At 41.0% G+C, this 14,476-nt stretch overlaps 1 protein-coding gene across 1 annotated transcript; it reads left to right on the forward strand.

The window, feature by feature from the left end:
* The first annotated feature begins 1,037 nt into the window (after positions 1-1,037).
* nvd (cholesterol 7-desaturase nvd) lies at positions 1,038-12,674 on the forward strand. The gene is made up of 7 exons (XM_080282608.1): positions 1,038-1,214; positions 2,392-2,602; positions 5,270-5,451; positions 8,801-8,902; positions 10,058-10,204; positions 11,816-11,989; positions 12,513-12,674. Exons 1-7 carry the CDS (start codon positions 1,050-1,052, stop codon positions 12,672-12,674), a joined length of 1,143 nt encoding a protein of 380 aa, XP_080138734.1. The 5' UTR covers positions 1,038-1,049.
* Positions 12,675-14,476: the final 1,802 nt, after the last annotated feature.

Below are 14,476 nucleotides of genomic sequence, written 5' to 3' on the forward strand. Positions count from 1 at the left end.
GTATGACCATGGTATGTACACATGTTTGCATGTATGTGTGCATAAGTTACACGTGTGCACTACTTTCTCTTGTTTACGTTCTCCTTCTTGCGTGGCAGATGGTATCACTGGGCAGGTTTCAGTCTTGGTTTTCCGTCTGCCACCACCACCACTCTGACAAAGTTCTTCCCAATTGCGTTTCCTTGTCCTCACCTACTCCTTTCCTCGCTGCCTGGTATGATGCAAACCGATCAACATCAGTCGCGTCAAGTTAACAGCTGCCAACATTGATGCTTTCCTAGTCTTTAGCATCAACTTATACAGAGATGGAAACAATGAGGAGTTTTAGGTGCATCCCTTCAAGTGGTAACAGTTAAATAATATGCAAGTCACTAAACAGATGATAATTTTCAGCTTTAATAAGAATGGATGTCAGCTCATATACGGACCAGAACTGTCCCACAGCTGGAATAATCAGGCCCGCTATACCATGGGATCCCAACCTAGATTATAAATTAGATTTTCTGTAAATTAGATTTTCTAAGTGTTGTATATAGGGTAGTGTACTAAAGCGGCATCCAGTACACTACACTCTGATTACTAGGGCAGCCGTGTCATTGTCCATAACCCTAATTTAAACTGGCTACAGGATTTCGGTAACCTCTAAACTGTTTTCAAGATATATATATAACAACTTTTAAAAATGATTTTTAAAAGCTCAACTCTGTCAGACGTCAATTTTACTGGAATCACAAAGTTAATTGCAAGGTATTCGGTTATGTATGTTTTAGATAATTCAGAACCTTCCCAACTTCTCCTGGTAATGTGTAGTGATTGATAATCTCTCTCTCTCTCTCTCTCTCTCTCTCTCTCTCTCTCTCTCTCTCTCTCTCTCTCCTTTTCCTTTTCGTTTTATGTCTCATGTTTCATCAATATACGAAATCGGAGAGGCATTTCCTTGGAGTTCTTGTAATTATACATAGCTCAGTGATAATCAGCAATACCCTTATACAACATAGCCTTCCAGATTCACTAATTAATCCACGCCTGTCTTTTCTCCATTGCAGGACATGACGGACGTGGGCTGGGGATGCCTGGGTGGTGAGGGGGGCAAGAAGAGCCTGGGTGAGCGGATCCGTGAGGTGCAGCGGCTACGCAAGACGGGTAACCTGCCGCCTGTCTACCCCAATGGATGGTTCGCGCTTATTGAGTCCAGACAGGTGGCAGTGTCGCAGGTGAGGTGGGGCGAGAGGGCCATTGGAGAAAAAGAGATGGAGCGGGGGGGGGGGGGAGAAAAGAAGAGGGAAGCAGAGAGAGAGAGATAATATGAAGAAAATTGTGAAAGGTAGGAAGTGAACAGCAAGAGATGGGCGATGAGAACAATGATAAAGGGAAAGTTACTAACGTTATTTTAGGAGATCAACGAAAATATAGATTGGACAGCAGTTAACTGGTAATAAATACAGTATATCCGGCACTGCAATGCTGTCTTTTTAAGATTTTACTCTAACTCCAGGTAATTTTATTCACAAGAGCACTCACCATGAGCATTTGCTGTACGAGATCTCCCATAAAATTATTAAAACTGTTTAGGGGTAGCAAGAATAAATCATAATAGAGGCATCATCGAAATGGAGAGCTAAAGTGAGGAGTATGAAATGGATGCAGTAATTAAAGACGAATCAGTAATCAAGGAATTATTTATTCGATTTCAGAAGGTAACAGTGGTCTGCTGTAAGAAGAGAATTAACAGTATGAATCATGAGAGTAAAAGTGAAAGGGAAGGAAAGCGAAAGTTGTTTATCTCAGTTCAAGACCGCCTCATTAGCATTTTGAAGGTAATTTTTATATTCATTAGAAGAGTGTGTTGGCATCACCTGAAGTGTATTAGAGAAAATTTAGATGTTTTCTTTGTAATATATCTATTAAATGAAACGATGTTGTAAAGAGCATTTAATGATATTTGTTGCAGTACATTTGTATGTCTCCTGAAGGTTATAGCCTAGTACCGTTATGTGTTGCTGATAATGGTATCAGAAAAAATTCCCATTTAATGGTTTGATTTTATTGGGTGTATGTATCAGTGTGTTACATGCAACATGAAATATTTTAGTGAACATTAAATATATACTACTTTCTGTAATCTATCGATGTATTTCCTGAAACATATTAGTGAACATTTAGTTATTCCTGTTGAAGAATATGTGATCTGATTTGGTAACCGTAGGAGTTTTTAGTTATATCTTACAGTATGCCAGAATAACATCAGAAACATTGCTTTAATTACGTCACAGAACATTTAATTATGCCTGTTGCAGCTTATCAGTTAACAGAAACGTTATCTGTATGAACATTATTACACTGTTGCAGTATCGTTTATCAATGTATTACCTGAAATATGCTTTTCCTCAGGTGGTGTCAGTACAAGCTTTTGGTGAGACAATGGCAGTGTTTAGAAGTGCTGACGGAGAGGCTCACGTAACAGACGCCTACTGCCCTCACATCGGCGCTAACATGGCCGTCGGTGGCGTGGTGAAAGGGGACTGCCTCGAGTGTCCCTTCCATGGATGGCTTTTTAGAGGATCCGACGGCGCCTGTGTTAAAATACCGTATACTAATAAAGGTAAAGATATCAGCACCACCATCACCATCATCATCATTATCATTACTGTGACCCAGTTTCCAGTCTGATACATTAGGTGGAAAGGATCCATTAAAGGGAAGAGGAAAATAGACAAACAGGAGAACTATCAGAATCCCCAGTAATACAGGCCACACATCCGACCGATCTTCATCCAAGCCTTTGAAATTCTCGGCTCCATTTCCCAGATCAAACAGTCCACCTAAGATTGTGAATCGTTTGTCCTGTGAAGTACAACCGAGAATTTCGAAGGCTAGAATTGCTATTATTATTTTTTTTTTAAATTCATTATTTGCCACTCAGTATAAGCCCCAACAGTCTGGGGAACGTTGTCGCTGAAGGCCAAGCAGGAAGGGTACATGAAAGCAAAGGGAGACTCTGATGCATACGTGGGTAAAAATTATCGCACTAAGTACAGTTACAAACACAGTAAGGAAACAATAAACTGTATGAAAATATAGTAAACAATTGCAGCAAAATCAGAGAGAGAGAGAGAGACTGTGAGCACAAATTGTTATACAAGAGTGTCATAAATATACAATATGCACGTGCGGTACGTACACACGCATGTATGTAGATACACACACACACACACCACCACGAATCATCATCATCATCATCTGCGCACCAGGCCTTTACAAGAAAAGGAAATTAGAATATATATGTCCCCCTCTACGAGTACATCAAGATTTGTAATGATTCTTAACAAATCTTGATGTACTCGTGCCTACTTCATTACTAATGAAGTATGCACAAAAAGCAAAAAACAGTAAATCAGAAGGCCTTAAGGAGACAGTAGTGGAGTAGTTAACGATGTGATGTGATAATGAGCCAGTCATAGGAGCGTTACAGAGTTTGCCTTGCTAATCGGTGGCCGGTCGTCGAATGACTTCCCCCAAGGAGCGATACCCCAGACAAATGTTGCCAACAGTCACATCACAGCGGCAAATGAAGGTGGGGTCCTTGCCCTAGGTGTATTTCACCCCACGGCATAGTTGCCGTAGTGTTGGATGGTGACGCTGGTGGAGGTTCAGCATCAGCACGCTGGTCTAGGTCCTCCTTGGCCTTTTCTCGGACTCTCAGGACAGTCACCTTGGACACAAGGAGCCGAAGAGCAGGGAGGGGGCGGTTGCAGGCAGGTCGGGCCATGCAAGTTGCATTGTCGTGTCGATTGTGACTAACATGAGCTGGGATTCAGATAAAAGAGAGCTCAAGATCGAGGATGTGAGCCTAATGAAGTCGGGAATAGAGAAGAGGAGAGGGGAGACGAGGTGGGTTGCGAAGGAGGACGATGGCTGCTGAGTTTTCGACTGAGAGAAGGCAGTCAGTGGAAGAGATAAGAGCAGACAGTTCACACTGGGTACTTGTGACCCAGATGGGGAGACAGTGGGAGGTGGAGAAGATGGGAGAAGCAGACTTTGTAAAGACAAGGCAAGCAGGTCCCGCCCGGCCATCAACGTGAGCCGCACCGTCAGTAGCCTATAAAAATGACTAGGATGAGTATAGGAACAGTACGGGCTACTGAGTTGAGGGTTTCAGTGATGGGATGTCTCTTTGGATGAGTGGAAGTAGTTGTTACCCCTGATCATATTCGTTTTCTCTTACTACTTTATGGATGTTGTGGTTTTCTTTCATTGTTCTTGGTAGCTAAGTTGAATGTGTCATATGCAACCTTACAAGAAACACTGAAGTGAACTGTAGCGTAGCTGGTGATTACATGAGTCAGTGCGGAACACATTCAGTTATTCACTCATCTTGTAAGCTTTTCAGTTTTTAACTTCTCAGGTATCCACACTTTTTTTTTTTTAATATACACTTCACAAGTATCCTACCAGTGAAATAATGTAATCAGTCCGTTGACTGAGAACTGATAAAAACGCAACCCTTGTCTTCTGCTTCTGTATACATAGATCATCAATCTATTTGATCCTATGTGGATTCCTTTAATTCTGTATTTTGTATATTTTGCTTTCTCACACGTCTTCTTGGCCTACCACGTCTGTGTGTGTGTGTGTGTGTGTGTGTGTGTACTGCACGGAGATACAGCATTTAAACTCTTCACCACTCCAGGTCTCTCCCCATTCATCGGAACATAAAATTATGACTCATTTACTTTCACCTGCTCTTACTGTAATCTTATCTACCTTTACTTTCAGACCTCGACGCTTACAGACATTCACAAAACTCTGGATCAGTGTGTTAATAATCCTTCCAGTGTTGGCAAGCAGCATCGTGTACATCAGACATGAAATATTGCATTCCCCTTTTTATATGGAACAAAGTTGGGAACATCACACACCCTTGTCTCCCAGCACTGACATTGAACCGCGTACAGTACAGTTTTTCATATATCCATTCTTCATTGCTGTCGTAAAACTTATTACTTCATTTATCAGTCGTCTGTCCACACCTTACATACGAAACACCTTCCATCATACGTATAGCTTATTCTTCCAGTATTATTACGAAACCTAACTCTCACCGTCGCCGGTAGCCAGCCATCTTCTACTGCCAATATTATTATGAAATCTACCAGTACATGAATCCGCTACAAATATTACCATACAATATAAATATGAAGCCTGCCGTTACTCACACCCACTGGGTACGGTGTTTGCGACCATTGACACCGAGTGCACCTTCTTGCAGCCATCCCAACGAACGCCAAGGTGAAGCGGTGGGACAGCCGTGAGATGAATGGCTTCGTGTTCGTGTGGCATGACGCTGAGGGTCGCCCGCCTCAGTGGGAACTGACGAAGATACCTCAGGTGGCTGATGGATCTTGGAAGTACCGCGGCCGCACTCTGCACCACATCCTGGCTCACATACAGGTTAGAAATTTCATGCAAAGGTTAGGTACGTGTACATTCGGTTTAGGTGCTCACATGCAGGTTAGATAGTTCATGTACAGGTTAGAAGTGTAATACAAAAATAACATCGTATGTGTATATATACAGTTTAGGCAGCTTTGCAGGTTAAGCAGCATATATAAAAGCTAGTTAGTTAATGTACAAGTTAAGCAGTTTAGGGTACATTAAGTAGCTGATATACACATTAGGCAGCATATATTAAGTTCTGGTTAGCCAATTCTTATACAGATTAAACAGCTTACATACTTGTTAGGTAGGTGATTTACAGGTTAAGTATGTCGTATTCTTTGTAGATACCTCACATATAGGCTATGTACCGTAACTTACATGCGGGTTAGGCACAGGCTCAAAAGCAAATCTAGGTAATCCATTTACAGATTAGAAGGGCTCTTATACAGGTTAGGTATACAGTAGAATTCTTGTACTGCCCTCAGTACTAGGATGAGTACTCACTGTCAGTACTATTTTGTATAATACCCATATTTATACACAGTATACCTGTTTCTCATCCTGTCCGCATATTTCTTTGCGTCTGTCTACGTGCTCGTGTACATGCATGTGGCATCATATATCACATTTTATCTGGCAACGTCTCAGGAAGTAACAGTAAGGGAAGGGATTCATTTATTGCTACGGTGGGGATTATAGTTACTGGGTTATGCTAGGTCAGATTTCTCTCCGTTATCTTCCTCTCCTTGACACCCTCTTATCTTTGTCCACAATTTGGCGTTGTTTGATCACGTAAGTAGCTGAAGTAAGTACAACGCTAACCATATTAATCACGCCCAAGATTTTTGTGAGTGTTGTGATAGATAGGTATAGAGATAGACAGATAGGCAGAAAGAGATATAAACACTGTATATTGCCATTTGCGATTTCTCTTAGGTTACTTCGAAAACTTTTTGTGAAGTAGAGGTAAATTTAGTGACGCGGTATTGCATATTTTCTGTTTATGACTTCCATATCTTACCTATATGATATCCATATAAATTCAGCTGTTAGTTAGGAAACTATCATTTTCGTCTGTAGGTATTTTCCTCCTACAATAATTAGATACAAGCATTCCAGCAGACGGACAGAAAACAGGCAAGGCAAAGGTCATGTGATCAGTACTGATCTTCCAGTGGACTTGATAATCTTCTTTTAATTATTTATGTTCATTAAATTTTCACTCAAGAGTTCATCTGTTCGCCATATAGCTGCTCTAATTTCGACCCTTCACCGCCAATATTTGCAATGTCTTGGAAAAAACATATATTCCTTTTACATAATATTATGTGTGCTCACCGTTTTAAGTGTGCTAGCTTTTGATGTGCGCGCAATATGATGACTGCAGTGCGGGTGTAAGTAAAGTTTGTTGCAGAAGTAGTAATGATACAAAGAATATTTCACTAGCAGCTTTTTTTTTTTTTTTTTTTTTCTGTGTCGTGGATTAATTCTCTCGGAATCGGATACTCCTCCTCAGTTGAATAGCACCGTGTGGCGTTAGTTAGAACAGAATGCAAGAGTTATCCCGACCAATATTTAATGGTACTGATATTCGTTCGTCCACACTCCTCGACTCACTCTCAGTTGAATAAATTCGTCTAGTGTTACCTGGAATACAATAAGCAACAAAAGGTATCCCGACCATAAGAGGGTAAATATATTGATCTTAAGCCAGAAAGTAATGTGGAAATATAAAAAAGATACCAAGTTAATGATGACCTTACCCATGTATCAAATTCATACTTCTCTTGCACCAAAGTTACTATAGTTTGGTTTTGCACTAATGGTGGAATGAAAAATGTTGTATGAAAAGAATCTAATAAGGGATATTTAGTGTTACGGGAGCCTTCCACGAATGCACTGTACCTTGACGTCATCAGGATTATCATCATAATTATTATCCTGATTTCCTTTCGCACCTAAAGATAAGGTGAGGTTTATTATGTCATAAACTGAAAACTAGAAAATAAAAGATCATTGTGAGAGCTCATTTTCACCATGTGCCTGCAGAAGACATAGTAATCAGACGAGTTAGTGAGTAAGGAACGAATGAAGATGATGATGCTGGTGTTTCCCTGTCAGTTGGGTATTTTTGCTCGGTTGAGAGTTACCAGAGTTACCTTACCAGATGAGCAAGTGGTAGGAACTCAGTGAGGGAGCGTGTTATCCCGGTGTGACCTTGTATGGTACTGGAATTAATAATGGAAAAGGTTGAGGTTTGTGTGTGTGTATGGGTGCATTCCTTTCTCATGGTCGAGACAAGTCAGGTATTCTATTCCATTTAACACTGTACGATATTATTCAACTGGTACTTAACCATAGGAACCTGAGAGTTAATACTGTCATCAGTAACTCTCATGTTCTGAATAACTATGGCACACTGTTCCACCTAATAGCCTACCAGACGAGTTCATTTACCTTAGAGTGAATCATAGGAGCCTGATTGTTAACAGGCTAGCAACTGATAGAACTCTCTATGTGATTGCATAATTACACTATGACTTTGTACGATATTGGTGTTAAGAATGGACAGGGTTGAGATTTTGCGCGTATACCTAATCACCGTGTTCATGTGAGGTAGCATTGTTAATACGACTAATGCTAGAACGTTGGACTGAGTGTGTATTTCCATGAACGGTATTCTCCTTATCTTTTGGAGCTTCTCTGTTATATGTTGTATAGCTGTGTATTTTGCATATAAAACATTTAAATTCTCTCGTATGCTATTTATATAGTCTAAGTATTGACACACTACATAAATGAAATACAAAAAGAACATAAACGTGCCATGTGCAGAATAGACTGGTAAACTCTTCAGCACCAGGACGTCCCCTTTACGTTATTCATACCATCTCCAGACAACTTTATTCAGCGTAGGGAAAAAGGGGACAGATACGGTACCCATTAATGTCTGGTAGCCTAGCCCAGGGTATCCACACCTCAGACGGGATAATATGGAACTGACTTTCATTCGTTACTTTTAATACATTTTGCTTATTTCTGAATTAATCAGCGAGTTCGCAGGCGATACCAAATAAAAGTATTTTCATGACTATTTCTGTTAAATTACCTAGGCTTAGTAAGACAGTCCATAGAATGTGTGTGGGTGTGGGTGTGGGTGTTTTTTTTTTTTTTTTTTTTTTTTTTTTTTTTTACATGGGGATTACAGTTGAGCTAATGAAAATGATGGCAGTGATAATAATGATAATAACTGCTATGGTGATGATACTAATGATAGTCACTATGATGATGATAATGATGGCGATAATGATGCTGCTGTTGTTGTTGCATTCTTTTTGTCTAATTTGCCTTTGTCTTGCAGGAGATCCCCGAGAACGGTGCTGACGTCGCCCACCTGGCCCACCTCCACGTTCCCAACATCCTCAAGGGGTCAGACCTCAGGCACATCTTCGCAAAAAGCCTTGTACGTCACCAATACCACTGAATTTATCACGAATTTATTAGTAATTCCTTGAATCCGGTAACGTGTTTTAGTGATTTATACTTGCTATCCCCAAGTGACCTTATTCAGATTGAAGCCTTTTCGATCAAGAGGAGACAGTAACCTCAGTAAATTCCTGGCCTATAATCTTTCCTAAGTAGAACAAAATTCGTCATGAGTTAACAAGAACAGAAATAGAAGATACGTCATCGGACTAAATAAGGATAACATTTCTTTTCAGAAACTTAAAAAAAAATCTCAGTAACTTCCTGATACCATTAAATTCATCACTGCAGTATACTATTAATCCCTGGCAGAGAGCGTAGTACAGTCGCACACCAGAAATTCATCAGGGCTGTATTTTTAACATTCCCAGCACCTGAAAATTATCTAGACTGTGTTATTTCGTCCTACTCTTTTTCTCATGTCATTTAGTAGAACCCTCTCGTCGGTTATCCGCGTCTCTTTCATCCATCTCATGGCTGTTCCCGTCAGTTCACTCACTCCCTTCTCTTTTTCTCATTCATTCCTCCCTTTCCATTATCAGCTTCCCCGTTTTATCCACCTCACTCTTCATTTTACCCGTCTCTCCACGTCAGTCACCTTTCTGCATAGTTCTCACATCACTCTTTTCATTCACCTCACTCATTCGTCTCTCATCTGACTCAAGTCACGCGTTGCCATTCGTCTTTTCGCATTCATCCTTACTCGTTGCACCCATTCGCACTCTTCTCATCCCACCCATACACGCATACCTCATCCCACCTCTTTACTCATCCCTTATCCCACTCACCTACTCATACTTCATCCCACCCATTTCCTCATTCCTCTTCTCACCCATGCACTCTTCCCTTTTCCCATTCACTCATTCATACTTCATCCCACATTCACTCATTCCTCATCCCACCCATGCACTTACTTTTATCCCACCCATTTACTCATTCCATCCATGCATTTATCCCTCATCCCACTCATGCACTCACCCTTATCCCACTCATTCCTCATTCCACCCATGCACTTATCTCTCATCCCACCCATACACTCATTCCTTATTCCACTCATTCATTCATATTAGCATCCCACCCATTCCTTCATTCTTCATACCACCCGTTCACTCACCTCTTTTGTCCCCCACAGCTGGACTTGGCAAAGCACTCCTGGAATGGTGAGTGGCAGGTCCGCGACGCCCCAGAGTCCCACACAGCAGACCTGACGGTCACACACGACCTGTCCATCCTGGGCGGCAGGTTCAAGGTCTTCAACATGACCGTCAAGGTGGAACAGGTAAGGATAGCTGCTTAACATGAGGGTCAGTCGGTACGAGGTCACTTGGAATGGAAGTCATTATTAAATGGCGGTAACTCAGAGTGGAGTCACTTTGAATGGGGGTCATGCAGCATGAGAATTAGTCATTGCAGAGGTAAAGCTATATCTTTTCAGGATGTGGTGAACCAGCACCAGTTTTTATGAAAGAAATATTGGCGTATTCATGACATGGCATGTGAACCATTTAGGTCCAGATTATTTTTCCTGAGTAAGATTAATGCGTATGATGATAACAGAGATAAAACAGAAAAATGTTGCATTAGTATCAATAATCATTAATCTCATAGTATTGTATCTTAATGTCGGTCCAATAGGTTAATGATACTTGAGGACAACTTTCTTAACTGTAATGCATTGTTGTAAGCATCTTACGCTTTGATGCTAAGGAGCTGTGCGTTTTATTTTACCTTATAATTTTCCGTGAACGTTGATGTGCATCAGGGTTCAGTTTTAAGCCTCTTATTGTTTTCTCTGGTACCTGAAGCTCTCTCACATGACTTTAAAGCTGGATTCGCTTGGCAGGTGTTGTATGTTGATGACTTGATGTTGATCGCGGACAATGAGAGGGTAGTGGAGGAAGGATATAGGAAATGGAAAGATAGAATGGGACAGAAGGGTTTGAGAATAAACGTGGATAAAGCAAATGTTATCATATCTAGGACAGGTGGCGGTATCGTCATAGTCTGTTATAGCAGTAGTATGGCCATGAGCAGTTTATCGCAAGGTTGTGGGAAATAACTCAATTTTATGCAATGCTTGTGATAAGTGGGTGCATAAGAGATGTAGTGGTATTAGAGGTAGGCTCCAATATAATGCTGAATTTATGTTTTCGGGATGTAAAGGAGAGTATATTAGACGAAGAGAGGTGGCAGTTAAGTAATTATGCCTGAGAGTCTTGAGTGTGTGGAGGAATTTAGTAATTTGAGGGACGTGATATGTGCTGGAGGTGGAACTCGATCTAGCCCGGCAGCAAGGGTAAGGAGTGGTTGGAAGAAATGTAGGTAGTTGTTGCCTTTCCTAATAAAGAGTGTGCTCTCGCTCCGTGGTAAGGGGTCCTTGTGAGCATCATGTATTAGGAGTGTAATCCTGTACAATAGTGAAACTGGCAAGAACAAGGCATGATATTCGTAGGCTCAAACGCACTTAGATGAGAGTGACCAGATGGATGTGTAGTGCGTCCTTGAATTGCAGGCTTAGGGAGACTAAGATTGCTATTGAAGTGTTAAGAGGACGGATGGGTCTTCAGTGCATCAGTGATGTGATGAGAAAGGGTAAATTGAAATGGTGTGGGTATGAGGTGAAGATGGAAAATAACAACTGAGTGCGGGGGGTGAGAGGCATGAACGTTGAGGGTCGAGTTGAGGCAGACCGAAAAAGACTTGGGACGAGGTCATACATTGTGATTACAGAGATAAAGGACTGAATCTCTCTCTCTCTCTCTCTCTCTCTCTCTCTCTCTCTCTCTGTATATATATATATATATATATATATATATATAATGATGTTCATTGCCATATACATACAAGTGTATACTTATAAATACTGATACTGTGTGATACGATGTGTCAGATCGGGCCTGGTGTGGTGCACCTTCATTTTAACACGTCGCTGGGGTCAGGAGTGCTGATACAGACGGTCACACCTGTGGAGCCGCTTAGACAGAGAGTCATCCACCATTTCTACTCATGCAGGACCTTCGTAGCGCCATACGCAAAGTTCTGCCTCCTCGCTGAAGCTAGACATGTAAGTACTGTTGTAGGACCTCGTTATTTAAACAATGACGTTTACAGTGAATGCCATAGCAACTGATTCTTGCCTTAGTACCGGTAGCATTACAGTGGGAGAGGTAGAATTAGGAATAAGTGATTTCATATCATTTGGACAAGACGAATCGAGTGCCAAAGGTAATCCACGAGAACAGCTGTGTGTGAAGGGGACTCATTCCTGTGAGACTCGGGCCATTAAGATTACTTGCTGTAGTGAATTCATGATTTTGATTTTTTTTTAGCTGTGTGAATACTTTATAGAGCTTATGATATGAAAGATTAGTTTCACATTGTAGGCTAGGTAAAATACTTTCGTATAACAAATAAAGTGTAAGGGATCGTGGAATCACTGGTATAGGTAAAATGCTTTGCTGTGTAAACTCAACGACACATACCCTAAAACTTTTCCGACATCAACATCATAGCCTTGCAAGAGTAGGATGATTAGTGCGATTATGTTGGTCATAGCAGGGTGGCAATTGTATCTTACCCTCTTGCAGTTTGAGCGTGACATCATGGTGTGGAACAACAAGCAATTCCTGAACAACCCTCTGCTGGTGGCCGAGGACCGCTTCATCAAACGCTTCAGACGCTGGTATTCACAGTTCTACTCTGAAAAAAGCCCAAAGTTCACGTTCCAGAAGGACACGCTCGAGTGGTAGACAGCGAGGGGATGTATCTGGCTCATATGGAAGGTTGGAGATGGTGTAGAGTGTTGCAGTATGTTGTGGAATGTCACAGGGATGTTTAGTAGGGTGTTGCGATTTATAGTGGGATGTGTAAGGGTGTGTAGGATGTACTGCTGGAATGTGTAAGTACGGTTGTTGCGGAGGAGTGGTGTGGTGAAATGTGAGTAGGTGGTGGTGTACTTAGGTGTTGTAGGGATGTGAAATGGGATGTTGGGGAATATGTAACGTGGTGTTGCAAAGGCTTGTAGACATACAGAGATGTGTAGTTTAATGGGCAGCAGTACTGGAGCAGTGTTTAGATGTGTACCAGCACAGAGGCGTGTAATGCCGTTTATGGTAGAGTTGTGTAGATTTATCTGCTGTTGTATCAGTTTGCAGAATTGTTTTGAAATATGCTCCGAAGTAAGATTTGAAGATAAGTAGACTCGTCAAGTGATTAGAAACATTATGTAGACAGAGGTATGAAATTGCATTGCTCTTAGATATGTAATGTGTAGACGTATGAAGAAATGCAGATATTTAGTGTTGGTAGTAATTAGGTTGCAAAGAACTGTTGAAGGCAATAGAACGGTGAAGACTGCATGCACAGAATTAGTGATAGTAATGTAGTTAATTGTCATCCCAACCGTATTTCCCGTTAGTGGATAGATAAGCAGTATAGTGAGTTTGTTAAAGTTGTAGAGTTTTAAACTGTCCTTAAGGCGGTATTGTCACGAGAACCAAGAAACTCTTTCTAGCTGCACGGCTGTCAAATCTCAACCCATCATCGTTATTCAGTCAGTTGGCTGGACTTGGTTGAATATACAGGTATTTCTTAAATAATCAGATATTTTTATTGTCTAACTAGCCTCGTGGTACATGGTGTAATTTAGGAATATGGAAAGTATGCATATTTTTATTTTTTTATTTTTTTCAATACCTTGTATTGGATTATGATGTAGTTTTGATGGAGAGGTGTTTTCGCGTGACACTGTCAGATGGTAAGTCGGGACTTAGTACAGCACCAATAATTTATCATTTTAGTGTAAATTCATCAAAGTGTAAGAAATGGGTGTAGTGTTTCATAGTACCCGCTACATTATCCTTTGTTCCAGCCAAGCCCATAGCCATTTCATTGGTGACACTGTGCCTCTCGCCGGTCTTTCTGTGTGGTGTCCAGGCGCCCGGCCATAGTATGCAGATGAAGATGATATATACAGTTTGGGGTTGTCCTCAGATTAGCCTGTATTCATCTTGTGTGTGTGTGTGTGTGTGTGTGTGTACTGAATGATAACGAAAGACTTATCATTTATCTATGAAAAGTATTTTGACCTACTGCTTAGTCTGGTTGTACGTACCTTGTTTACACAGTAAAGTATAATAATTCATTCATATTTTGGGATCTCCAACGCAGAAAGTCGAAAGCTTTATGCTTGGGCAACAAAATAAATAAAAAGGAAAATTGTACAAAAGATCATTCAGTCTTTCTCATATCAGCTAAAAGTAGTGTCAGTGCTACGAGGCTTAGTGCTATGATCATACTGATCCTTATGATGAGAGATCGTTTACTCTGGATGCGTACAACACCCGCCTTTTCTCCTGTATTTATCCCGTTAGCACCATGTATGCCGCAGCTTATCGGATTATTGTGCAGATACTTTTACACATGTTTATTTTTATCTGCTTAATAAGTCTGCAAATTATTTGCCTTTCCCATTCGTCACCGAGACAGTAACGGTAATTTAGATGCGTGCTTACCATAGACTGTACCATACTGTAGTGTTCGACACACCCAG

Source organism: Coenobita brevimanus, chromosome 94 (assembly GCF_032717465.1).
Source record: "Coenobita brevimanus isolate Jiangsu-jjx chromosome 94, ASM3271746v2, whole genome shotgun sequence".
In the NCBI taxonomy this organism is placed as follows: Eukaryota; Metazoa; Arthropoda; class Malacostraca; order Decapoda; family Coenobitidae; genus Coenobita; species Coenobita brevimanus.

Bases quoted from the DNA above. Each gene is read 5' to 3' on its own strand.
- nvd (XM_080282608.1), top strand. From the start codon at position 1,050: ATGACGGACGTGGGCTGGGGATGCCTGGGTGGTGAGGGGGGCAAGAAG. The intron at 5,452-8,800 runs GTTAGAAATTTC...TTTGTCTTGCAG, and splicing joins ACATCCTGGCTCACATACAG to GAGATCCCCGAGAACGGTGC. The intron at 8,903-10,057 runs GTACGTCACCAA...TGTCCCCCACAG, and splicing joins ACATCTTCGCAAAAAGCCTT to CTGGACTTGGCAAAGCACTC.